Genomic DNA, 13,089 nt, shown 5'->3' with positions numbered 1-13,089 from the left:
CCTGGCACATGACGGGTGGGTGGGAGAGCGAATGGATGGGTGAGGGGGCTGATAGATGTATGGGTGGATGGATGGAGGGATGAATAGATGGATGGATAATGGATGGATGGGTGGATGGATGAGTGGATAGATGGAGGATGGATGGGTGGGTGGGTGGATAAATGAGTGGATAGAAAGGTGGATGGTGGATGAGAGAGTATATGGATGGATGATGTAAGGACGGACGGATGGATGATGTAAGGACGGACGGATGGATGGATGAGTGGATAGATGGCGGGTGGATGGGTGGATGGGTGGGTGGATAAATGAGTGGATAGAAGGGTGGATGGTGGATGAGAGGGTGTATGTGTGGATGATGTAAGGACGGTGGATGGATGGATGGATGGATGGATGGGTGGATAGATGGAGGATGGATGGGTGGATGGGTGGGTGGATAAATGAGTGGATAGAAGAGTAGATGGTGAATGAGAGAGTGTATGGATTGATGATGTAAGGACGGTGGATGGATGGATGGATGGGTGGATAGATGGAGGGTGGATGGGTGGGTGGGTGGATAAATGAGTGGATAGAAGGTGAATGGTGGATGAGAGGAGGGTGTATGGGTGGGTGATGTAAGGATGGTGGATGGATGGATGGATGGATGGGTGGATAGATGGAGGGTGGATGGGTGGGTGGGTGGATAAATGAGTGGATAGAAGGTGGATGGTGGATGAGAGGAGGGTGTATGGGTGGGTGATGTAAGGATGGTGGATGGATGGATGCATGGGTGGGTGGATGGATGCATGGGTGCGTGGATAGATGGAGCATGGATGGGTGGGTGGATAAATGAGTGGATAGAAAGGTGGATGGTGGATGAGCGGGTGTATGGGTGGGTGATGTAAGGATAGTGGGTGGATGGATGGATGGGTGGATGGGTGGATGGATGGGAGGGTGGCCGGCGACTTCTCTGGGCATTGAGTTTGCAACAACAGGCTCAAGCTTAGGAGGAAGTGGGTCAGTTGAGAAAAAAGGAGGAGGGAGCTGCCCGTCACCATGGGGCTCTGTGAGAGTGAGGTCCTGTTGGCCAGTGACCCTGGCTTTGGTTGTAATCTGGGGCAGAACTAGCATGTCTGCCGGGCCCCTGCCACCTTCCCAGTGACGGGCATCCAGGTGGCTTGGGGAGGCTTGTCCTTGGGAGTGACTTAGGGACATGCGTCTTGGAGTCGGCACCACGGGGCAGGAGCTTGGCTTTCTCTCCGTGTCTCACGCACATTGTCCAGCCTCGTTTCAGCAGCTCTGGCCTCCAGGAGGCCCTGAGTGCTCCATGGTCCATCTCTGGCCACGCACAGCCCTTTCTCTGCCGGCAGCCCAGGTGGAATCCCCACTCCCTCCTGGGCTCCCCTCTTGTGTTCTCCTCACCCGGCCTGCCCCTCCTCCTGCCCCTCATCCGTTAGAGACCCTCCGAGAGCGTCTGCAGGGTGGGAGCAGGCTGCCTCGTCCCCCAGGTGTTAGAATACAGACGTCTATCTGAGATGTGGGGGCCTGGCCCTGGCTGGGAAGAGTGTGCCCCCCATATGCTCGAAGCCCGTGGCAACCCTGGGAAGGGTCTGGTCCCGTCAGGGGCGGTGCTGGGAGGGGCCGTGGCCGGCCAGCTCCGTCTCTCCACAGCTGGGGCTGCCCGAAACAGAATTACACCTTCAATGAGTCATCCTCCGAGATCAATTGGTGAGTTTGCCACCCAGCTCCCACTCAGAGGCCCAGGGCCGGGTGGGGGGACAGAGGGGGACACTGCCCAGCCCCCCAGGATAGATGCCCAGCCGTAGCCTGTGACCCTCCTGGGATCCCCGGGCCCTGGCCAAGCAGCGGGCAGTGGCGGGGTGACCCCTCAGAGTACAGCCCCTGAGGCCCAGGAGCTGTCTAAGAGTGACAGCAGGGGTCACCACCAGCCGGCTTGGCCCAGCCCTCATGGACCGTGGGTGGGAGGAGAGATGCAGCGAGGACCTGCCGGGGGGTCGATCGCTGCCTCTGCAACTCACGACCCTTTAGCCAAAGAAAGCAGGCGCCCAGTCAGGCAGTGGGAAGTGACGCCAGAGCGGCGGGGGTGCCTGGTCCACAGGTTAGGACGTGTCCCAGGGCCTTGGCCGCCTTCTTGAGGGAGGCTTCTCCCTTCCAGCCTCCCCAAACCCAGAGCCCCCCTTTGGCCTCAGCCTGCACCTGCGCCCCTCCCCTGGCACCCCCGGCCCAGCCTTGCAGAGCAGTGCTGGTCCTTCGCAGCAGCAGGACCCAATGCGGCAGACCCTCAGCACTCTGTCCTGGGCTCCTCAGCTTCTCCCACTCCGGCCCGGCGCCCGGCCCCCGGCCCCCAGAAGGCACGCACAGGTGGGGTGGAAGGGACACGCCAGCCTCTCCCTTCGCACCCGGCCCTGGAGGCCTCTCCTTTCTGGGCCTGTGACTCGGAGTGGCGGCCAGCGCAGCTCCTGAGCCCGGGCCCAGCTCTCATCCAAGCAGCCCGGAAGGCCTGGGGATTTCAGGGTCTCTGTCCCTCGGCCGAGGAAATAGCTGCCCAACGCCCCCGCTGTGGCGGGGGCCCTCCCACCCCACAGGGGCCCACGGGGGTCAGGGCCTTGGCCGTCTGGGGTCTGGCTCTGCCTGGGGAGGGTGGGCAGGGTCGGCGCTGAGCTCGGCCACCCAACCCCTCCTGCTAGTCTCACCCCAACCTTTGTCCCGAGGCTGCGTCTGGGCAGGGACACTCCCCCAAGTCACTCCCCTCCCCTGCTGGGTTATGGACGAGGAACTGAGGTCGGAAACCGGGGAGCGTGATGGCCAGCACCCCTGCAGGGACCCGCGTAGGAGCCTGTCCCCGGGGGCCCAGACAAGAAGGGGAGGCCGCCTGGGCCAGCTGCAGACTCTGAGCCCACGGCCCGTCCCCGGGGCCGCCCGCTTAGGCCCTGGCCTCACGGGCCCCGCCCTGGGGCTTCCTTTCCCCGGGGAGCCTCCCCTTCCCTCCTGCTCTCGGCCCCTCCAAGGGCAAGGCTGCTGCCCTCCGTCCAGCTCAAGCAGCAGCCTGCGGTCAGTAGAGGCCCAGGGCTCACCTCCCTCTCTCCCCAGGGCCCCTATCCTGTGGGTGGAGAGGAAGACGGCTCTGTGGGCCATTCAGGTGAGTGAAGGGAACACGGCTCTGGGGGGCCCCTGCCTGCCCTGGCCCCGCTCAGAGGCTCCACCCCTCCCCGCCCCAGGTCATCGTGGCCATTATCAGCTTCCTGGAGACCATGCTCCTCATTTACCTCAGCTACAAAGTGAGTGCCCCCCAGGCCTGGCCCTGCCCTCCCCCCGCACCCCTCCCCCAGCCCCACTCCCTGACCTCCCTGCCCCACCCTGGGCCCCCTCCCCGCCCACCTGCTCTGAAGCCCACCCCCTTGGCTCCCCAGGGCAACATCTGGGAGCAGATCTTCCGCGTGGCCTTCATCCTGGAGATGATCAACACGCTGCCCTTCATCATCACGGTGGGTGAACCGCCGGCTGAGGAAGGGGGCCGCCGAGCGCCCCGCCCCCTGACCCGTCTCCTCTGCAGATATTCTGGCCGCCGCTGCGGAACCTGTTCATCCCGGTGTTTCTGAACTGCTGGCTGGCCAAGCACGCCCTGGAGAACATGATCGTGAGCCGTGGGCCAGGCAGCTCTGGACAGAGTGGGCTCCCCCCTGCCCCGCCCCCCCTCCCACTTCACCTCTGCGAGGCCCCCAGGACCCCAGGGCACAGCTCGCCGTGCCCTGGCCCTGCAGAGAGCTGGCCAGCTTCCTTCGGTGCCCAAGAGGCCGGGTTGACCGGTGGACATACGTGTCTCTGTCACCACGAGATGCCCTCACACCTCCTTCCTGACCAGCCGGAGCCCCAGCCCTGATGCCCGGGGGGGAGAGTCACTCAGGCCTGTCCCTGACCCTGGAATCATGGCTGGAGGAGGGAGAGGGTGAAAGTACAAGTGAGCGCGGGCGGGGCCCCGAGACCCAGGGCCACGGGCAGACCCCGTGCTGAGGTCTGAGTAAGGCCCCTGTCGGCAGGCCGCGCAATGACGATTTTCTCCCAGGGCACCCTCCCCAGCCCGGGCTTCCCTGGCTCACCCCGTCCCAACTGCAAAGTGAGGCGACGGTGCTGAGGTCACGGCCTCTGGCCTGTGCCCGGGGTCCTCCCCTGGCATGGCGGAGGCCAGACGGGGAGACCGAGAGCTGAGGTCAAGTGGACCCACGGCCCCACCCCGCCCTGCCCCCAGTTCACTCATTCTCGTGCATCTGGGATGTGGGGGTGGGGGGGGAAGGGCCCTGGGCTCCGTCCAGGCCCCGCTCTGCCCCTGATGGCGCCACTTCCCGCAGAACGACTTCCACCGCGCCATCCTGCGCACCCAGTCGGCCATGTTCAACCAGGTCCTCATCCTCTTCTGCACCCTGCTCTGCCTGGTCTTCACGGGGTGAGTCCCTGCCCGGCGGCCGCATAGCCCCGCCCCGGGCAGAGCCAGGCCCTCGCGCCCAAGAAGCCGGGACGGAGGACCGGGAGGCAGCTCGGCGCCCCTGCTCCTAGGCCAGGGCTGCCGAGTCCAGCTCCTCTGGGCCCCGGGGAGACGTCGTGGAGGAGCGCACTGGCTCCTGGCTGGGGGGGCAGGGGGGGACCCTCGGCTCGAGGTCCAGCTGAGAATAAGGTCTGGGAGCAGCCGGGGGGCTGGAGCGGAGAGCCCGCCACCCCCGCGTGTGCCTGTGCCCCGAGCGAGGACGCGAGCAGGTCCCAAGGCCGTGTGCCTCCCACCTCCCCTCCCCCACGCCCCCCCCCCCCCCCCCCGACACACACACACTTCAGCGGAGCGGGGCGGGGTGTCCGCGGGGTAGGAAACGCCAGGGTGGTCCAGCCGGCCCCCTCCCCGCAGCCAGCGCGTCCACCCTGGGGAGGGCCCCGAGCACCGCTGTGCGCTGTGCCACGGTGTACGTGGGGATGGGACGCAGGGCCACGGCGGGGGAAGGACTGTTCAGCTCTAGCTGGGCGGGGGGCTGAGCGTGCCCCGCGCCGTCTGACCTCCTGGGGGAGGACGAGCTCTGAGGTGGGTGGCAGGTAGGGGCTCGCAGCCTGGGTGGCCTCGCCCACCCGCTCTGACCCCAGGCCCACGCTGCACCCACTCAGCGCCGTGTCCGCGCTCCCGGCCAATTTTCCAGGGGCCTCAAAAGCGCCTCGGGGCAGGAGAGGAAGGTCCGGGGGACGTGCTGGCTGTGCTGGCTCCGCAGGCCGGGGTCGGAAAGCGCAGAGCTGGACCCAGGCCCAGGCTGGGGGGCCGTGTCGGTGACAGCTGACGTGCTGTCGCGGGCAGGCCCAGCCTTGCCCCAGGAGCCAGGGCGGCCGAGGCCCCGCTGCCACCCCCATCCCCGGTTCCAGGACCTGCGGCATCCAGCACCTGGAGCGCGCGGGCGACAACCTGTCCCTCCTGACGTCCTTCTACTTCTGCATCGTCACCTTCTCCACCGTGGGCTACGGAGACGTGACGCCCAAGATCTGGCCGTCCCAGCTGCTGGTGGTCATCATGATCTGCGTGGCCCTCGTGGTGCTCCCGCTGCAGGTGCGCCCTGCCCGGCAGGAGGCGAGAGGGTAGAGGAGGGGCGCCGCTCCTGGGAGGGGCCGCAAGGCCGAGACCCCGACGGGGGCACGGGGGGTGTGGACGCCGCTTCACGGGGGGCCTGCCGGGGCCTCCTAGGGGTCTGTAGCTAGTGAGGCCCGCAGCCGTCAGGACAGTGAGGAGGGGGCGTCCTCAGCCGGCGCCCCCAGGTCCCGTGCGGAGTGTGGAGTGCGGGGGGCTGCCAGGGTGTCCCGCGGGCTGGGCATCAGGAGTCCTCAGCAGCAGCTGTCAGGACCATGTGGGGCACAGCTGCTTCCCTGTCACCCGTCAGCAAGGCCAATCTGCCAGCTGAGCCACCTGTGTTTAGGTACGAAAGGTAGAGGCCTGGAGAGGGGCCCAGTGGCTGCAGGCACCCCCGACCCTTCAGAGGGCAGGAAAAGGCCCAGGGAGGGATCAGGATGGATTGGGGGAAGCCAGACCCCAGGGGGGACACTCAGGACTTGGAGGGACGGGGCGGGGGAGGTGCCTAACTGTGGCTGCAACAGGGGCCAGTCCACCCCGGGGGTCCTCTGCTGACCCTGAGCTCAACTCCCCACCCCCGCCCTGCAGCTCGGAGCCCCCAGCCCCAGCCGACACCCCCTCTTCCCTGCTTCCCCCTGGTCCGGAGCACAGCCCACCCTCCTCCAGGAAGGCCTGCTGCGTGCGAGGGACACCCGTGGGCCGAGAGCTCTAAGCAGAGGTCTCACCCCCCCACCGCCGGGCTCGCCGGAACTTGCCTTCCTGGACCTGGTCCAGCGTTGGCCTCCTCCGCGGCCTCCACCTGAAGCCGCGTCCTCGCCCCATTCCCTCCCGCCCCCAGCGGAGCCCCCTCAGGCCACAGAGCACCTCAAGGGGGGCCGTCCACTTTCCCAGGGCCCTGGCTGCTTTTAGAATCCATGTTCACATGTTATTATATTTTTATACAATCATGTTTTCTAAATCGTATTTTTAATATTTTAGATATCTAAATTTATATACTTTACTTTTTGTTATATGTTGCATTTTTACTTACATAGTTATGAGTTATGAACATCATTATTTGTTTTATGTTTTTAGTTCTAATTAATCATATTTATTTAAGTTTCAAATTAATTTTTACATTACTATCCGAAACTTTTTCAAGCATGGAAAGTCTGTCCCACTCAGGAGCTACATCAGGAGAGAGGGGGACGGTCTCCCCTCCCTGGGGCAGGTTGTGGGGCTGGGGGCTGTCACCCGTGTGTGTGCCCCCCGTGAGTGCACAGAGGGATCATGTGTGGTTTCAAGTAAACGGTGCCAGACAAGCTGGCTCCTGCCCCCTGGCATCCTGGACGCCTCCGCAAGGCTGTGCCCTTGTCCCACGGCTGCGGAGCTTCTGTCCCTGGGGTGCTCTGGCCCCCAAGCTCCTGGCGGGTGCAGGGGCCGCTCAGAGCTGGCGCTTACATCCCATCACCCAGGCCAGGCTAGCGCCCAAGCCCCAAGGAGAGGGAGGCCGCAGGGCCCGGCATCGGAGGCACAAACCATCCTCCAGGGCTAGTGGATGGTCGGGACCAGCGAGACTGACTAATCTGTTGTCGGTGATGAAAAGGGATGGTCCCAGATACCGTCCTTCGTTCTCTAACCACGTTCACCAGTTAGCGCCCTTAGAGACGGTGACAACGAAATGCCCAGCTGTAAATGTCCCTCGCAGAGTAACAGTGACGACAGCTGACAGCATCCTTCCCGCTCAGGGCTGAGTTTCACGCGTCAGCGTGGTGCTTCCCGCAGCTGCCGGAACAGAGCACCCCACAAATGGGGGGTGGGGGGCTTAAACAACAGAAATTTACTCTCTCACAGTCCAGAGCCAGAGTCTGGGACCGAGGTGTCAGCAGGGCTGGTCCTGGAGGCTCGAGGGGAGGCTCTGCTTCCGCGTCTCCAGCTTCCGGTGCTGCCATGGTCCTTGGCGTCCCGGGGCTTGTGGCCGCATCCCTCTCAGCTCTGCCTCCGTCTCCATGTGGCTTATTCCTGCACCTCTGTGTCCTCTCCTCTCGTTACGGGACACCGGCCACTGGATGTAGGGCCCACTTTAATCCAGTCTGACCTCATCTTAACTCATTACATCCTCAAAGACCCTATTTCCAAATAAGGTCACGTTCGGAGGGCCACACATGTGACATGGGAGTCTTGAATCCAGGTGTCTGCCGTCAGAGCCCCAATCCTGCACAGGCCTCAGGGATCACCCTGGGGTCTCTGGCCCTTCCCACTAGGGCCCAGTCCTGTGCTTCAAGGCCACAGGGCCTTGTCACTGGAACCTAGTAGGTGCTCAATAAATTCAATGAGATGATCTCCCCTTAGCAAGATATAGCACATCACCCAGAGCAGGTGAGAACCAGAGGGAGTGGCTGCTGCCATTCATTTTAAATTGTGTGGAAAAGAAATGAACGACCTCAGTGCTTTCACGGGGTCTGGCTGTCACCCACAGACGTGAAGTCAGACAGTAGCGGGAGGCCCTGGGCAGGTCAGCACCCCGGTCAGCTCCGTGGAGCCTGGAGTCCCCTCACCGCCAGCCCACCTTTATGGATGTGTCACTGTCCTGCTTACAAAGGGCTCCCAACACCCAAAGCTCACAGCCAGGAAGTGTGGGCCAGGGTGGACGGCACCCCCCAGACGGCAGCCTCGAATCACCCACACCCTTGACGTGGGCTCAGAACTATGGTACTCAAAGTTCTCCTTCCATGCCGGGCGTCTGGGTCCCTAATTCTGTGGCTGAGACTTTTCTAAGACACGTTTCTAGGTTTCTCCAAAACGTGTCTCAGGTGCTGATGGAGACCCAAAGGTCTCATAGTTACCTGGATGTTCAGAGCGTATACTTCGGCATCCACTAACGGTTGCTTGGCCTCCTGGGGCCGGGAGCTGGACCTGCCGCGTCTCTCACTACCCCACACACTGGTGGGACCGTCCACTCTGCCCCCACCTGGCCCCTTGAGTGACCTGTGCCGCAAACACCCGTGGTCTTCCGAGACGTGGTTGGGACGCGCGGCTCCATCCTTGCCCTGCCGCCTCTGTCCTGCTCTGGCCTCCGCCCTTCGTGCCCGGCAAGTGCTGCCTGCCGCCCGCCCTGCTCTGTGCTGTCGCAGCTCCCGGAGCCCCAGGCCACCTGGAGCTCACATGCTCTTCCCTGCAGTTTGAGGAGCTCGTCTACCTGTGGATGGAGCGGCAGAAGTCGGGGGGCAACTACAGCCGCCACCGGGCCCAGACGGAGAAGCACGTGATCCTGTGCGTCAGTTCCCTCAAGATCGACCTGCTCATGGACTTTCTGAACGAGTTCTATGCCCACCCCCGGCTGCAGGTGAGGCCCCGCCCATGGCCCCACCCCTGGCTGCCTGAGGCCCCGCCCACGGCCCCACCCCCGAGCTCCCTGGGCCTGGGTTTCCCTGCCTGTGCGGTGGAGCCCCGGTGGTCTCCCGCACTGTGGGGGTGGGTCTGTGGGGTCCTGCCTTTCCCTACTGCCAGATACACCATCACAGAGAAGGCTGGGGCTCCTGAGAGGCGACTGGTGTGGAAACACTAGGAAGGAGGGTGGGCCGGAGCCGAGCGAGCCTGCCAGCGGGGCTGACCCCATCGTACCTGCAGGACTACTACGTCGTCATCCTGTGCCCCACCGAGATGGACATCCAGGTTCGCAGGGTCCTGCAGATCCCCCTGTGGTCCCAGCGGGTCATCTACCTCCAGGGCTCCGCGCTCAAGGACCAGGACCTCATGCGGGCCAAGTGAGCGCCGGCCAGGGGTGAGGGTGCGGTACTGCGCCACGGGCAGGCCAGGGAGGGGCCCTCAGGCGGGCAGCAGCTCCCTCTCTGTGCCTGTCACCCAGCCGGGCGAGCCGGGCCCCCCGCTGACCCCTGCAGAGCCGCCTGGGCAAGCCCACCAGCCTCCTCTCCCACCTGCCTAGCTGTTCATCTGGGGGCTGGGGGGCAGCTGCTGCTCTGAGTCGGGTGGGAAGCCGAGGCTGTGGGCAGGTTTTCTTCTAAAGACAAGGTGACAGGGTGACTTGAGGTAAGGAGGCTGAGCCGTGAACGGAACTTTCCACAATCTGCTGCAGCACACTGACACACCCCGGAGGCTCCCCCATCACCCGTCAGGATTTTATTCCAGAGCCTGATGTAACCTTCGAGGTGAAATGTGGGTTGTGTGGAGGCCAAGGGAACAGGAGACCCGGCAGCTGGGTCCCCCCCACGCCCACCTCCTGAGCCTCGGGCCCCGCAGGCTCGCCCAGGAATCAAGGCCCCAGACAGCGACAAGTTGGAGCGCCGCGTGACAGGGTGGGAGCCGCCAGGCCCCGCAGCCCTGGGGTGTGGACAGTTTCTCAGCCACCCTTTGTGCAGCCAGGGGCTCTGGGGGGCATGAGGGGAGCAGAACGGGTCATCCCCAGGCCTCGGGCAGCGTGTCCCGGGAGAGGACAGGCCAGCGGGCAGGGTCCAGCATCTCTGCCACCAAGTGGGCCCTTCTTTCCGTGCCGCAGCCCCACGCCGGGTTAGCGGGGGCCCATCCTCAGCCCATCCAGGGCTGGTCAGAGGGCTCGGTCGCCCTTCCCCTGGCGGCCGAGACGGGAGCACCACGGACGGCCCTGGTGGTGCTCAGGCCCGGTGTTTTGTAGGATGGACAACGGGGAGGCCTGCTTTATCCTCAGCAGCCGGAACGAGGTGGACCGCACCGCAGCGGTGAGTGCCCCCCACTGCCGCCCACCACCTGCCCGCAGGCCGGGGGGGGGGAGGGCGCCTGGGGGCAGAGCCCCTCCCCCAGCCTGCTGCTGCCCGTCAGCACCGACCGTGGCCTCCCCGCCCCAGGACCACCAGACCATTCTGCGCGCCTGGGCTGTGAAGGACTTTGCCCCCAACTGCCCTCTCTACGTCCAGATCCTCAAGCCTGAGAACAAGTTTCACGTCAAGTTTGCAGGTATGTTTGGCTCGGAGGGGGGCGCCTGTGTGCTCATAGGTGAGCGTGCCGGGGTGGGGGATAGAGGCAGAGCCCATGCAGGCTCTGCACCTGGGCCTGGGGGTCAGGGAGGGCAGGAGCCGGGGCAGGGGAGGGGCAGGAGCGCTGTCTGACGAGCACCTCTGTGGGCATGCCCGAGCTGGGCACCCGTGCCGACCCCTGGAGGGGACAGGCGAGCCGGCCTGTGCTGGACACCTGGGGGGCCAATGAACAGCCCCCCGGCCCCCAGCCCTGGAGCTCTCGGTCAAGCCCGGAGACAAGCACAGAAGGGCCGAGACAATGAACAGGCTCCCGGGGGCGGGGCACTGGATGGGGCTGAGCAGAGGAGGGAGGGGTTCTGGGGGGGTGCCGGGCAAGGGGGCGTCTGCCGTGGGGCAGCAAGAGCCGTGCGGTGGCCCTGGCGCTCCTGCCCACAGAGCACGTGGTGTGTGAGGAGGAGTGCAAGTACGCCATGCTGGCCCTGAGCTGCATCTGCCCGGCCACGCCCACCCTCATCACCCTGCTGGTGCACACGTCCCGCGGCCAGTGAGTGCTGCCCCCAGGGCCGCGCAGCCAGGGAGACGAGGGGGCTGCTGGGGGAGCGGGAGGCGTTCAGGAGACCTGTGATGGGAGGGGGGCGAGGCCCGGGGGAACGGCAAGGATGCCGCGGCGGGCGACCGCCGTGGACCCAGCTGAGGAAGCAGTCGGTGCCTCGCCGAGCGAGGGGTCGGAGCTGGGGGGCGGCCTGGGGGCTGCTGGGAATGGCAGGCAGGGCGCACCGTGGAGCAGAGGGCCGTAGCGGGGGCAGCAGGAGAGCCCTGGGATTGAGGCACAGTGACGGGGTCCGGCGGGGCTTGGTTTGTAAGAGAAGGCGCGTTTGGTGTTTGGCACCTGGGCTGGGGTCCCAGGCAGAGCCTGAGGCGAGGGGCTGCCCTGGGACAGAGGAGGAGCCATCTTCTCTCTGGGAAGACCAGGCTGGGGTGTGGGGGGCCCCGACGGGTGGCCTCGGCTCCTTGTGGGGCCTGGGCGGCCCTAGGGGAGGGACCAGGCCGGGGAGGAGGACGTGGCCCCGGGGCTCCTGGGAGGACCCACAGGCCAGTCTTGACTCGGAAACATTTTGACACCCCTAAAAATCAGTCTATTGTGTTTACAGCTTTGTAAAACTGGCCAAGGACCCATCAGGCCACCCAGGTCTACTCTCAGCCAGACGGGGAGGGGCTGGGGTCAGGGGTCACGCTGGCTTCCACCCACACCGGCAGAAGCCACATTGGGGGGGCACCATAGCCCCGCTGGGCGGGCGCACCGTGGGGTGACATCCTCCCCACGCCCCAGGGAAGGCCAGGACTCACCCGAGCAGTGGCAGCGCATGTACGGGCGCTGCTCGGGCAACGAGGTCTACCACGTCCGCATGGGCGACAGCAAGTTCTTCCGCGAGTACGAGGGCAAGAGCTTCACCTACGCTGCCTTCCACGCGCACAAGAAGTACGGCCCCCGCCCTCCTCCACCCCCCCCCCGCCCTCCACCACCACCCCCCCCCCCGCCCTCCACCACCACCCCCCCCCCCGCCCTCCACCACCACCCCCCCCCCGCCCTCCACCACCACCCCCCCCCCCGCCCTCCACCACCACACCCCCCCCCCCGCCCTCCACCACCACCCCCCCCCCCGCCCTCCACCACCACACCCCCCCCCCCCCGCCCCGCCCCGCCCGACCTACGCTGCCTTCCACGCGCACAAGAAGTACGGCCCCCGCCCCGCCCCGCCCCGCCCGGTCCAGGGTGGGAGGAGTGCGGGGCGGGGTCCGGAGGCTGAAATGGGCGTGGCCCGTGCCCGCTGCGGGGTGGACCAGCGGGGCCTCAGGGTCAGACATCACACCCTCTCAGTCGTGAGACCCGCACGGGGCCTCTCTCTCACTCTCTCTCTCTCTCTCTGAGGCTCCCTCGAGGCTGCCCTCGGTGGGTCTTTGGGTCGAGTGGGAAGGGATCCCGACATCCATGAGAGGAGGGCTGCACCGTCAGCCCCCAAGGAGCCCAGGAGGGGCAGCTTTGGGCCCCATCGAGCCCCCGCCCTGCCCGCTCAGGTACGGCGTGTGTCTCATTGGCCTGAAGCGGGAGGAGAACAAGAGCATCCTGCTGAACCCGGGGCCCCGGCACATCCTGGCCGCCTCCGATACCTGCTTCTACATCAACATCACCAAGGAGGAGAACTCGGCCTTCATCTTCAAGCAGGAGGAAAAGCAGAAGAAGAAGGGCTTCGCAGGGCAGGGGCTGTACGAGGGGTCGTCCCGCCTGCCCGTGCACAGCATCATCGCCTCCATGGGTGAGGCCGGGTCCAGCTCCCGGCGGGGCGGGCGGGGCGGGCGGGGCGGGCGGGGGACCCACCCAAAAGACCCAGGTGCTCAGGCCTGCAGCGTAACCCTGGGCAAGTCCCGTCTCTCTGGCCTCAGTTTGCACATCTGTCCCATGTGGGCATCCTGCCTTCCTGTGGGGACCTTTGTCGGCATCGATGTCCAAGTGCCTGCCCGGGTGAGACCGCCCCGCGTCAAGGGTCACTGGGA

At 65.4% G+C, this 13,089-nt stretch overlaps 1 protein-coding gene across 1 annotated transcript in view; it reads left to right on the top strand.

The window, feature by feature from the left end:
• The window catches only part of KCNT1 (potassium sodium-activated channel subfamily T member 1), a 44,258-nt gene that overhangs the window by 16,745 nt on the left and 14,424 nt on the right, over positions 1-13,089 (top strand). The window contains 14 exon segments of the mRNA XM_061199624.1: positions 1,648-1,704; positions 3,088-3,136; positions 3,216-3,275; positions 3,408-3,482; positions 3,551-3,634; positions 4,344-4,438; positions 5,389-5,569; positions 8,748-8,912; positions 9,197-9,333; positions 10,218-10,281; positions 10,408-10,516; positions 10,972-11,080; positions 11,867-12,016; positions 12,613-12,851. Coding sequence (XP_061055607.1) covers positions 1,648-1,704; positions 3,088-3,136; positions 3,216-3,275; positions 3,408-3,482; positions 3,551-3,634; positions 4,344-4,438; positions 5,389-5,569; positions 8,748-8,912; positions 9,197-9,333; positions 10,218-10,281; positions 10,408-10,516; positions 10,972-11,080; positions 11,867-12,016; positions 12,613-12,851 — 1,574 coding nt within the window.

This window comes from Eubalaena glacialis, chromosome 9 (genome assembly GCF_028564815.1).
Source record: "Eubalaena glacialis isolate mEubGla1 chromosome 9, mEubGla1.1.hap2.+ XY, whole genome shotgun sequence".
In the NCBI taxonomy this organism is placed as follows: Eukaryota; Metazoa; Chordata; class Mammalia; order Artiodactyla; family Balaenidae; genus Eubalaena; species Eubalaena glacialis.
This window is presented reverse-complemented; position numbering and strand designations above follow the sequence as displayed.